At 36.0% G+C, this 12,660-nt stretch overlaps 1 protein-coding gene and 1 non-coding gene across 3 annotated transcripts; both read right to left on the reverse strand.

Moving 5' to 3' along the window:
• Window positions 1–23: 23 nt before the first annotated feature.
• Window positions 24–103, reverse strand: TRNAL-UAG (transfer RNA leucine (anticodon UAG)). Its single transcript has one exon. It is a non-coding gene; the product is annotated as a tRNA-Leu (tRNA).
• A 582-nt stretch (window positions 104–685) lies between these two features.
• Window positions 686–12,105, reverse strand: PMP (putative type 1 membrane protein). 2 transcript variants are annotated; one of them, XM_088215382.1, is made up of 11 exons: window positions 11,945–12,105; window positions 11,749–11,832; window positions 11,214–11,315; window positions 11,034–11,109; window positions 10,830–10,928; window positions 10,625–10,698; window positions 10,414–10,521; window positions 10,158–10,295; window positions 2,692–2,794; window positions 1,625–1,836; window positions 686–1,152 (listed from the first exon to the last, which is right to left on the reverse strand). In XM_088215382.1, the coding sequence occupies exons 1-11, from the start codon at window positions 11,996–11,998 to the stop codon at window positions 1,084–1,086; spliced, it is 1,119 nt and encodes a 372-aa protein (XP_088071508.1). In that variant the 5' UTR covers window positions 11,999–12,105; the 3' UTR covers window positions 686–1,083. The 2 variants fall into 2 exon arrangements, with proteins under 2 accessions (XP_088071508.1, XP_088071509.1); XM_088215383.1 differs by having other exon boundaries at window positions 11,214–11,309; window positions 11,945–12,104.
• Window positions 12,106–12,660: the final 555 nt, after the last annotated feature.

Genomic DNA, 12,660 nt, shown 5'->3' on the forward strand with positions numbered 1-12,660 from the left:
TGTCAGATAAAATAAAATTTTAATGACAGCTGTGGGATTTGAACCCACGCCCTTTCGGACCAGAGCCTAAATCTGGCGCCTTAGACCACTCGGCCAAACTGTCATTGGATGGTTAATGATTATTGGATAATTATTAATTGTTTAAAAATTAATGATGAGTGAATTAAATATTTTAAATTTCATGTGTTTGGAACAGACTAATTGAAAATAAATTATTCCAAGTAATAAAATCCATCTTCCCAAAAATTTCATAAGAGTTTAATTTTAAATTTGATGAAATTTGAAAACAAATTCTATATTTTAAAGCATATAAGTTTATGTTTTTTTCCATAATTGTATGTTGCTTGTTATTTAATATTTAATATTTAATATTTTAAAAAACTGAAATAACATATATGTTTACAAAATATATACACACTGACTAGGATAATAAAAACTAAAACGATATAGATATTTATATATAGATGTATATATTTCATATTATATGCACAAAGTGTGACATAGTTCTATGACACTCAAAACTGCTCCTTGATGCTAAAGGGGGAGATATAACCAACCATCATACTAAAATTTTTGTACATAATATATAAATTAGTATTTCAAGTGGATGTGAACTAGCTGTGTTGGGTTTAAATGATGAATTATCAGTAAGGGCTGAAGATGATACACTGTGCAAAAGTAAAACTGAATTCAAAGAGATTATCATCTTTTCCATTATTCAGAAATAAGTGTCAACTCAGATACTTCCATAAAAGAAGTGTCTCAAATCAAATACATATAACAGCAAAACCCTAAAAATAAACACATAATTGCTGCAGAATTATCATCTTAGCTTTTACTCTTTTCACCTTGCTATAACATTAGCACCCTCAGTTGGCCAACAAAGATTTTACATGCCCAAATCCTTAATACCCGAAAGTGAGAATCCTCAAAGCAACCTTGATGTTCTACAACACAGCATGAGAAAGAATGGGCGTTAATATAGAAAACAGCTTCAAAAAACATCTCTGGAATAGTATGTGGTCCAAAGGCATCCTCCGCCGCCTCTGATGCTGAATTTTGATGATGATGCTTTATTTCACTTTACTCCAGCTTGACATTTGAATACAAGAGAGTGTCCCTCGTGAGAGGCATGTTGAGAAGGAAATAAATCTGCACGAGACAAACAGCATAAATCATGATCAAGTTAACAGATACGGTAAGAAATTTGACTGGGTTAATAGCATCTGTAACCAGTATAATAACAGAAAATCATACTATTATAAAGTCAAACAAACTGAACTAAGAATTCAAATCATCTTTATTTGGTTCTAATAAGAGTCCAAGTCCAATATGCCACCACATCCTCTGATCTTGACAAAGAGAATGAAGCAGAATTTTCATCCCTTTCCATCTCCATTTAAACTCATTTTTCTAACTATTGCGTATGGAGAATGAACTTGGTCTGTCGGATGGTAGCAGACCATTGTGGTAGTGAATAATTTATTACTTCAATATTCAATTTGCATGTCAGGAATTTAAGGCGAGAAAAGAGTTTGGAAGATGTTAAACATCACTTCCCAGCGATACAGCTTTACTTTCACCATAAAAATGGTGCATGAACTTTCATAATATGAGATCTTACCCCTAAGAGAGTTGCGATGAGAAGAATAACCCCTGTTAGCCAAGCAAGGGTCCTTCTCACGAGTAGCACCTCATCATCTAGGGTTGCATTAGAGAAGCCCTCAGTTTCAGCCAACCAACGTGGAGATGACCGAGATGTATACATGAGATTGAGAGAGCTTTCTGACTCTGGATGAGGTCTCCCATTAAACAAGATTACTCCAACAATTTGACCTTTACCATGGGAAAAAAAAGACTAATATAAACAAAAGGTACAAGAAAATATATAATCAATAAAAGCTCATACAGAATATTTGTCAAACTGCTAGCTACTGCCTTTGCATCAAAAATGGCAGCTTTAAATTGCAACAAAGTTCTAGTCATAAGGCTGGATTTATATACAACATTAGAGAACATTTCTAAGAATAAGAATAATAGAGCTCTGTAATGCAAATTGAAAAAGAGATGCTTATAGTGGGCATGTGTAAAGCATTTTAAGCCTAGGTTTGGATTAACTGAATTTTGAGTAATGAATTCATCTCACAATTTTTTTTTTTTACATAAATCATGAAGTTTGATGGAATGCAGTTATATTACTAAATTTGATGTACACAAATGGGTAGTGTGAAAGGCTTTTCATTGTTTTCTTTAGAAATATCCATATTTACAAATTTAATCAAATCAATTCACAAGGAATTCATTTCTAAATGAATTCTGTAGTTAGAAACAATTCTAACAAAAAATATATATTGCAAACGAATTTCACATTTTCGTGTCGAATTCATTTGTTTCAAACAAAGTGTAAAGAAAACTTAAGTAAGAAAGATTTCCCATTTCCATGGACAGAAAATCATGTCATTACAGCTAAAGATAATATAGGAAAGTAAAACAAAAAGATTAAAAGTAACTGAAGTGGTAGAAACATTAGATTAAAGAGCAACTTCTTGTACTTGCACACAAAGCAAAACAACTGTTATTTCCCACTTAAAAAAATTGAATGAGGGAGAAGATTGTCACGTCATTCCACGCCATCAGTATCTGACTACCAATGAAGCTCAATGAAAACATTTTGAAACCAAAACTTGTTACCTTTATATGCCTGTTGTAGTGAATCAAACATCTTGGACAACATGGCAAGCAACATCCCCATTCCTTGCTGAGCAACATCAAGTCCATATTGTTCTTGTAAAGCCTGTAATTTAAGGGGAGAGAAACAATTAAAAAATAATGAAAAAGCGAAGGAAATAACGATCTCATGCATGCCTCCCACACACTCTCAAAAGAAAAGAGAAGAGAAAATGCTTTGAAAACCAAATAACAGTCCACCATTTGCTGAGTTCCACTCTGTTATTACAGTCTTACATGGGAGAAAGAAAACCACAATGGTGTTCCCAATTAAAACTTCAAAAAGACCTTTTAGAGCAGCAAGAAGGCAATAAAAGTAGAATGAAGATGATAGAGATTTCCCCAAGAAGGAAAAACCGATGAGTAAACCATTACAGATCCTGCACTCCCTTGCAAACTATATGGAACAGAAAGATAATCTATTGAGAAACTCATAAATATTAAATCAAAAAAACAGATGAGATTTTCCAAGAATTTTCATGTAAAAGATCAAGACCTAGCATTCTACTCATCTGAGATATTAAGGAAATTAAGAGCTAATGCACGCTTTCCTCATACAACCTCAAAAGTGAGAGAAGAGCAAGCACATTGAAAACCAAACAACAGTCTACCATTGATTGAGTTCCAACTCTATTATTAGATCCAATAATACACGTGATTCTGACATTGGGGAAAGAAAAGCATAAAGATGCTCCTACTTAAAACTTGCAAAAGACTAAAGGAGAAGACAATAAGAGAAAAATGAGGATGTTTCTAGCATGATTGAGTTCCAAGTCTATTAGTAGATTCAATAATAAGCACTTCTGACATGGAATGACAAAGATGTTCCTATTTAAAACTTGAAAAGACAAAAGGAGAGCAGAAAGAAGAGAATAAGAGAAAAATGAAATTGATAGAGATTTCCCCAAGAAGGAAATCAACAAGTGAACCATTACAAATCCTGCACTCTCTAACAACTGCATCGATTATAAGAATGAAAAAACAAATGGAAGTTTCAAAATATCTTGTACAGAAGATTAAGAACTAGCATTCTACTAATTTCATATATTAGAGAACCATAAAGCACCAAACTCAATCATACCCTATCCTAAAATTCCTTTATGGTCATTTGACTTATTCTGTAAAAGTCAAGCAAGGAATAAGAGCAAATTCTCCACAGGTCAAACTGGCGGGCATGAGTCAATGGGTGATCACAAAATCAAAGTACACATTTACAAATTATTTTGATAACAACAATCACATGGATCAAAGAATCTATGGAACAATGCACTTACCAATAAATAAGTGGCCAATATATTGTAAAAAAATAAGTCAGTTGCATATATAAAAAATAATGAAGATTGACCAAGCTTTGAAAAAATAAAAATAAAAGATGAAAATGTTATTATTCACAAAAGGTACTAAGGGAGTACCATCCAGTTACATAATAGTTACATATCAATTAGGTAGTCAATGACGCACCCCAAGTCATCCCAATCTAATATGTCATGACCCAGTAAGGTGAATACAAAAGTATGAAACCATCTATTCTTGATGTTTACAAAATCTGTTTCTTTTCCCTCAAAAACTCTAGCATTACTTTCCTTCCACACAACCCAAAAAATGGTAAGTGAAATAAAAAATAAATGTTTTTTTTTTTTCACAAATACCTGCCCAAGCCCATAATTCCTTACTTACATTACCCGCCATAATCCATCTCATTCCCATCAATTCGAAGACCGACATCCATAAGCTATGAGTAACTAAGCAAAAAAATAAGATGTGGTCACAGGTCTTCTCATCAGCCTTGCATAAGAAACATCGATTAACAATGATGTTGCCCCACCTCTTTAACATGTCAATAGTCAAAATACTTCCTCTTGAGACTTCCCAAACAAAAAAAGTCATCCTAGGAGGGGCTACAACTTTCCAGATTTGTTTAAATGGGGCTGTCATATTATTCCCATTGTCCTCTCTGGTTATAAAATTGTAATAGAACTTCACCGAAAATTCATTCTTCTTATCCAACTTCCATATCCTCCTATTTTTTTGATTATCCATGTTAATTTATGCCAATACATTGAGTAAATTACAATATTCTTCAATTTCCCAGTCCTGCAAGTTACTTCTAACCTATACACTCCACCCCCTTCCCCCATCAACATTCTCATACACTTTATCCATTGTAATGTATCTCTCACTAGCAATATTGTAGATATTAGGAAATCTGTTTTTCATTTTGAAAGTCCCCACCCATTCATCCTGCCAGAACCTCACCCTTTCTCCATTCCCCACCTTCCATCCCATGCAATCCCGAAAACTACTGCCTTCCCCACTGATTTTCTTCCATAAACTCATCCCATGCGGTTTGTATTTCCCTCTTCTCCTGCCATCCCACTCTTAATCCCTCCATCTCGCCTCCACCACCTTCCTTCAAAGTTTGTCATTCTCATTACAATACCTCTAAAGTCACAATGGATCTAAGTCCAAGCTTGCCCTTATCTATAGGTTTTTTACCTCCTCTCACCTTACCAGATGATATTTTCTACAACCATCATCATCACCCCAAAGGAATCTGCATTGGATCCTTTCAAGCTTTAAAGCAATGCTAACCAGAATAGTTAATATAGAAATATAGTAAATTAGGAGGTTAGCTAACGTACTATTGATTAAGGTAAGCCTCCTCCCTTTAGATAAAAAAGCCCTCTTCTAGCTCGCAAGCCTCCTTGCAAAACAACTCCACAATCGGATCCCAAGTCCTAACAGCTTTAAATTTCGCCCCAAGAGGAATCTCAAGATATTTGATGGCCAGCGAAGTGATTTTACTGCCCAGCACCTTAGCCATCTCAAACTCATCCCTCCTATCCCCCATCCTAACCATTTCCGTCTTTCTCATATTTATTCTCAGCTTGGACACCATTTGAAAACAAATTAAAATACATCTCAAATGAAGCAAAGATGATAAGTTCGGTTCGTAAAAGATGAGTGCATCGTCGGCAAAAAATAAATGAGAAATCTTCACCCTAGAATCGCCATCCCCCACCGATATGTCTCTCACCAGATCAAGCTCTCCAGATCTCTCCATCAGCTTGCTAAATGCTTCCATAACAGTAAGAAAAAGAAGGGGAGACAGTGGGTCCCCTTGGCGAAGACCTCTCGATGCTTTGAAGAAAGACGAAGGACCACCGTTCACCATCACAGCAAAAGAGGTCGTAGATATACAATTCTTTATCTATTTCCTCCATTTACAGCCAAAAGTCATCCTCTCAAGTATATAAATAACAAAATCCCAACAAACATGATCATAAACCTTTTCCATATCAATTTTACAAATGATACTTTCTTTTTTCTACCCCATCATATCCTCGGCTACCTCTTTAGCCACCATAACAGCATCAAGTATTTGTCTTCCTTCCACAAATGCATTTTGGTTCTTCCCAATAACCTCGCCCAAAACTTTAGACATTCTTTTAGTCAGAACTTTAGATATCAGTTTATAAATACTCACTAATCTAATCTGTCTGAAATCTTTTATATTACAAGCTCCAGCAATCATTGGGATAATAACCAAAAAAGTTGTGTTAATAGATTTGACAAAAGCCCAACTTCTGTGAAAATCATGAAAAACAGTCATGATATCATCTTTAATGGCAGCCCAAAAATCTTGGAAAAACTTCATATGGAACCCGTCCGGTCCCAGGGCTTTGTCACAATTGCATTGCCTCAAACAGTCCAAAATTTCCTCCTCCGTAAACGGCACCTCCAGTCCCCCTTGCTGCCATCCGATAGTTGCCTAAAAGGAAGCTCATCCAATCTCGGTCTCCTCTCCTCCTCTTCTGTATAAAGCTTAGTAAAGTAATCTTTAGTTTTCTCCCTCAATGCAGCATTTCCCCTAACAGTATCCCAACCAAACTCCAGCTCCTCAACATAGTTGTTTTTCCTCCTAAAGTTTGCCAAACTATGGAAATATTTTGTATTTCTATCACTCTCCTTAATCCACCTATCTCTAGCCTTTTGCTTCCAAGAAATTGCCTCCAAATTCATCTTGGCGGCAATATCCAATTTTAATTCCCCTCTCCTCTCCTACCCCCTTCACCCAACAGCTCATCCATCTCCAAACGGTCCAACTCACCCAGCTCCTCTAAATTGTCATTGAGTATTCTCATGGATCTGCACTCCTCCTCCTTAGCCCATTTTTTAATTTCTACCCTCAACCTCTTCAATTTGGAAGGAAGCATGAAGCTGGCCGTGCCTCTTTCATTTTACCATCTCCACACATCCTCCACCAGCTTCCTAAAACCCTCCAATTTCAGTCATTTATTATCCAACCTAAACGGTCTCGGGCCCCATATGATACCATCCAAGATAATGCAAATAGTAAAGTGGTCAAAAATAGGTCTTTGTAAAACCTTTTGGCTTAACCCTGCAAACTGCGCAAGCAAACCATTAGAAATCAAAAACAGGTCGATTCTCGACCAAGAGAGCCTATCTGAACTGCTAGACCACGTCCACTTTCCCCCCATCAACGAGATATCCACCAACTCAAGCTTATCTACCCACTCTCCAAACTCCTCAATTTTCCTTTGATTAACATTTTTCCCAGATCTCTCACCCTTATTTAATATTATGTTAAAATCTCCACCAATCACCCAACGGTCACCCCACTTCACTTTGCAATTCATGAGCTCATCCCATAAACAGTTTCTCTCCTTCCTGGAACCTCTACAATATATTCTAGAAAAAGCCCAATCATTTCCCCTGCCACTCCATTTAAAAAGGCACGAAATGGAGACCCTACCCTTCACAACTTCTTTGCATTTCATTTTATCACAATCCCACATCAACAGAATGTCCCCAACCGTCCGCACTACCGGAAGATGAACCCAATCAACTCTGCCTTTCTTCCAAAGGTTATTAATCACTTGTTGATTGACCGCCTCCATCTTAGTTTCTTGCAGGCACAAAACATCAGGCTTCCATCTTCTAATACACCCTTTGATAACCCTTTTTTTTCCCTATCATTCAAACCCCTCACATTCCAAGAATTTGTTTTTCATATCATGGAGACAATGTCAACAAGCGAACCCCCTCCTCCTTCCCGCAATTCTTCTTCCTTTCATAATTGACAAACCATTGCAATCTTTTTAATTCACGACTTCCTCCCTCCCCTTGCTTCTTTTGCTTTTCTTCACTGTTTCTTCTCATTTCCTTCCTCCATAAATCTGGTTTTGATTTCCTCAAGCAAAGAGAGTATTATGTTTTCCATACTATAAAAAGACATACCAAACATTTTACTAGCTTTTAGGAAATTCCTCTGGAGCTAGTCAAAATAATGCTTCTCCAAGCTTCCCTCTTCCGTCTTATCCATCGGTGCATGAAACCACTGATTCTCACGGGTAATGGGTGTCAGGTTCAAGCCTTCTTCACATTCCTCATCCCCGACCATTATCTCGTACAACTTTAAGCACTTTTCATCAGAGTACAACTCTCCTCTTGTCTCAGCTATAATATCATTATCTGGTTCTCCTTCAACGTCATAACGAGCACCCACTGAAGAATCGACGAACTCTACTTCTTCCCTCCCCTTCGCAACCACCTCGCCCTTCACCATTTCACTTTTTAACATTTCTGCCTCTACACCCTAGGAAACTCTCACTATTTCCTCCTCTTTCTTTTCTGAGCCCTCGGGAGCCGAATGATGACTCTCGGAAACCCTAATTTTTGGAGAACCGGGTTTCACTTGCTTCGGTCTCCAGACTTTGACCCGTTTCTTACCTGAACTCCTACTAGACCCAGGTTGATCAACCCACTTCCCTTTCTCAGCCCATAGTAATTTCCTTTTCGGCCCATTTTTTACTTTTTCACAGTATAGTTCCCGCTCAAACTCCCTCACGTACCTCCCTTTCTTTCTAATTTCAAATTTTGAATCGACCCGACCCACCATATTCTGATCCAATAAACTCTCCTCCCCTACCTGAATAGAATCAGTCCTCGGTTTCAGCAAAGTCTCAACAAACATTTTTCCAAACCATTTCCTCTCTTGAAGGCCTAATTCCAAGTAACGCCCCGGGCATCTGAACATAAAAATCGTCTGATCCTTCTTACTCTTCAGAATCGGTGCACTTTTTGCTCTTCTTTTCGTAACCCAGTCAGGGGGGGTTAACTTCACTCCCACTACCTCATGGATTGCTTCCATCATCTGCCACCACACCACAACTCTATCCCCCTTCGGAAGGAAGATCCTGTTGATTCTCCCCTTGGATCCTTCAATGCCTTCCGACAATACCAGAAACTTCCCTCTTTTGTTACCACTCAAGGTCATCCAAAGGTTTCTCGAACTGCTTCTTCTACTCCTCCCCCACACCCCCTCCTCCTTCTTCCATTTGAACTCTCTGAAATACTAGATGAGCCATTCAATATCACCCTTCTGGAAGAAAATTGATTTTCGAAAGCCCCTCCCATTTTCGTAAATCCTAACTCCGCTATCCTCTCCAACCACATCAAAAGACTTTTGTTCAACCACTTAAAAACGGCTCAAGCCCACCACCATAGTAATCTAAAACGATCATCGCCACCTGGCGACAATCCACGAAGAAACACCCACTACACTCTATTTGGCGAGTGAAAAGTGAGATAGCTTCAACATACTTAGGTAGAGATTAGGGTATGAAGATTGACCAAGCAACAAAGGTTCAAGAAAAAAGTGCATGTTCATAATACAAAAATAAACAAAGAACTTTACGAAGATTAAATTGTAAAATCATCATTCAAATAAACAAAAATCATAGAGATGTCAGGCAAAAATAGCATATAACATCAATTGAAATAACCAAGGATAAAAGATTCTATTAAAAACAATCCTTTAACTTGTTAGTTATCAAAAACCAGCCTCAATATGTATATGGTAAATCAATCATTCAGGTAAAAAAAGGATCATAGAGATGTCGGGCACAAATAGCATATAACATCAATTGAGATAACCAAGGATAAAAAAATTCTATAAAAACAATTCTTTAACTACTTGGGTTTTTTTTGAGATAAAAAGTGGAAAAGGTAAATTAATAAGCACCAAGGAGGTACCACCCACGTACAATCATATTTACAATATAGTACTAATATCTATGACATTCCCAAAATCATTCCGTCTATATGTGTCATGATCTAACATAACCAAACAAAAAAAGTGCAACCACCTATTCCTAATTCTTGTTGGTTATCCAAACCCAATCTCAATATGTATATGGTTTTTTAATTTTTTTAATTAACATGATCCCTCAAAGAGACTACGATCTGCCTTCTTGGTCAGATATATACTGCAATTCCATTTCTCATTTATTATGTGAAAATATTATTGAGTAACTTTCTACCTTGTGGTTGTGGAAACTCAAAAAAGAAGAAAATGAAAAGAAAAAGAAAAAGAAAACAAATGAAACAAGGAAAAGAACAGATACTTTTATTCCATTGAAATGACCAATCAGCAACTCGGCATGTCTTTGAATGCTCTGAGACAAATCTTCATGCAGATCCACTGCTCTTCTGATATTGTGAGATAGAGCAAGAAGACTTGAGGTAAAATCCCTGTCGGACTTCTGTGAAAATTCACAATATAATGATTCCAAATAAGAAAATCCAAGTAAGAAAACAGTTCACTGATATTAACATCAAACATAAACAACTAATGGAAGAGAATTGAACCCTGAATATCACCTTCGACATATGAAGACTCAAACTCATGCCATTTTCCAAGGGGATACTCAACACTCCGCTCAGGGCTTCCACGGCACTAGGCTCATAAGATCCACTCAACCAAGATGCCTAAATAGATAAATACAGCAAACTCAAATGCACGAAAGACTAAACATTAAAAAGAAAACCAAGAAAATGAGATATTAAGGGGAGAGAATGAGTTATGACTAACGAAATCACTAATTTCTTTGTCTGTACAGTCTGATAAAGGATCATCCAAATAAACCACTGAGATTTCATCCTCATCTGCATAACAAATCACAAAATGACCAAGCTTCAGCAGGTGTAAAGAAGTTAAACAATCTAATGTGATAAGAATAATCCCTGACTACATGATAATTCTGATAAAAGAGCACTTCCATGAAAAGGTCAGGTACCAGAAAGTTGAATGTTGCCTTTATCCGAATGAGGAACCACATCACTTCTAAAGGCGTTGCTCAAAATAGTATTCTCGGTTTTACGAATGAGATGTGGATCTGCATATCGAAACAAGATCATTGCAATATCGAATGGAAATTAGAGAAGAAAAAAGACAGAAAACATATCACTTTATTATATGGTTCGAATTTAATCATAGATACCGTCAACTCCTGTCACCTCAAGCATAAAAACAGCCCGAGGCCTATCAAATGGATTAGGTGCAAGAACAGCATTCAACTGCAAAGTAAATCATAATGATGTTTTGTGAGCCAAAATCTTCCAATTAGGGGGGGAAGAAGAAAAGAAATGATGTTGTATCATAAACTGGTGTGCCCAGAGACCTTGGATGAGCTATCTGCTGAAAGTGTGGTAAGCGGTGCAAAACCAAGCAAGATCGACACAGCAGCACCAACTTCAGGGAGCAGCATTGCATGAGACTGAAACTTAAAAACCCATTCAAGAGGTGAATAATTAGACAACAGCCAACATCTTTTGAACATAATAGAAGTATTACGAGCCAATAAAGGAATTACAGAAGATGACCAAATTCACTCCACAAGGACAAGACATACTCCAACGTAAATGTAAAAATCCAAGATCACAGAATTCATTATACAAGAACCTGATTCTAAATTAGTTTAATTTAAGATTTAAGGTTCAAAACTGCAAGGTCCCAACATTTTGTTAAGAACCACAAAAGGTATCGATAATCAATTAAACTGAAAATCAAATATGAAATTGGGGGAAAACACGTAATTCCAAGACAATCAATTGCAATAGAGATTGCTAAAATCGATAAGCAGTAGCTTAATTGGACGCCCTGTGATTGAATTTTGATTAGAAAAGAAGTGTTCGACTGCGATTAAAGGAAATTACCTTCGCGACATCGTTTAATGGTGGAGTTCGAAGATACTGATACTTTGCGTTGTCGATGAAGAACACTGAACCACTAGAATCAGCCTGGAACCATTTCAAACAAGGTAACAATCAGATCCGTGCGTGTACAGTATATGCCGCACAAATTCGAATGTATATTGATGCATATATGGAGAAACAGAAAGATAGAACAAACCCAAGCTGAGGGGCCGAGAAGTAACGAGATTAAAAATAGATAAGAAATGCACATCACGATCTTGCAAAGAAGCCCAGAGAGAGAAGGAGAAGTTTACAGAGAGTTGATCTGTGGCTTCGAGAAAGAGAGAGAGAGAGAGAGAAGGAGCCGAATCTAATTACAGCCAGCAGCGATGGATAGTCAGCTAATGGGCAAACGACGTCGCTTATTGATTATTTTTTATTTTTTTTAATGTTCAATTTTTTTTTTCAATTCGAAAAATCAGCCGAGAAAACAAATTGAAATGCGACTCAGAGAGCAAATTAATCTTTAAGTTTTTGAATTATTTACCATATTATTAGGTATTAAAAGTTATTTTTATCATGACTTAGTTATTAAGTTTATAAAGTTATTTTTTTCATAATGGTTTTTATATAATTGTGATAATTTTGAATAAAAATAATAATTTATTTTTTATATTATATTTTTAATAAAATTTTAAAATATTTCATATTTATTTTATTTAACTAATGCAGATGAAAAAATAATACAGAAATATATATAAAATACATTCTTTTACTTTTTCCAAATTCATATTTCTAAATAGAAATTATTGCATTTTTAAGCTTTATTTAATACTATTAAAGTAATGTAAAAAATATGTTAAAATTACTATAAAAAAATTCAATATGAATCAATATTTTAAGTTAAGAGATTCAGTTACAATAAAAATAAAA

This window comes from Carica papaya, chromosome 3 (genome assembly GCF_054855325.1).
Source record: "Carica papaya isolate Zhongbai chromosome 3, ASM5485532v1, whole genome shotgun sequence".
Taxonomy (NCBI): Eukaryota; Viridiplantae; Streptophyta; class Magnoliopsida; order Brassicales; family Caricaceae; genus Carica; species Carica papaya.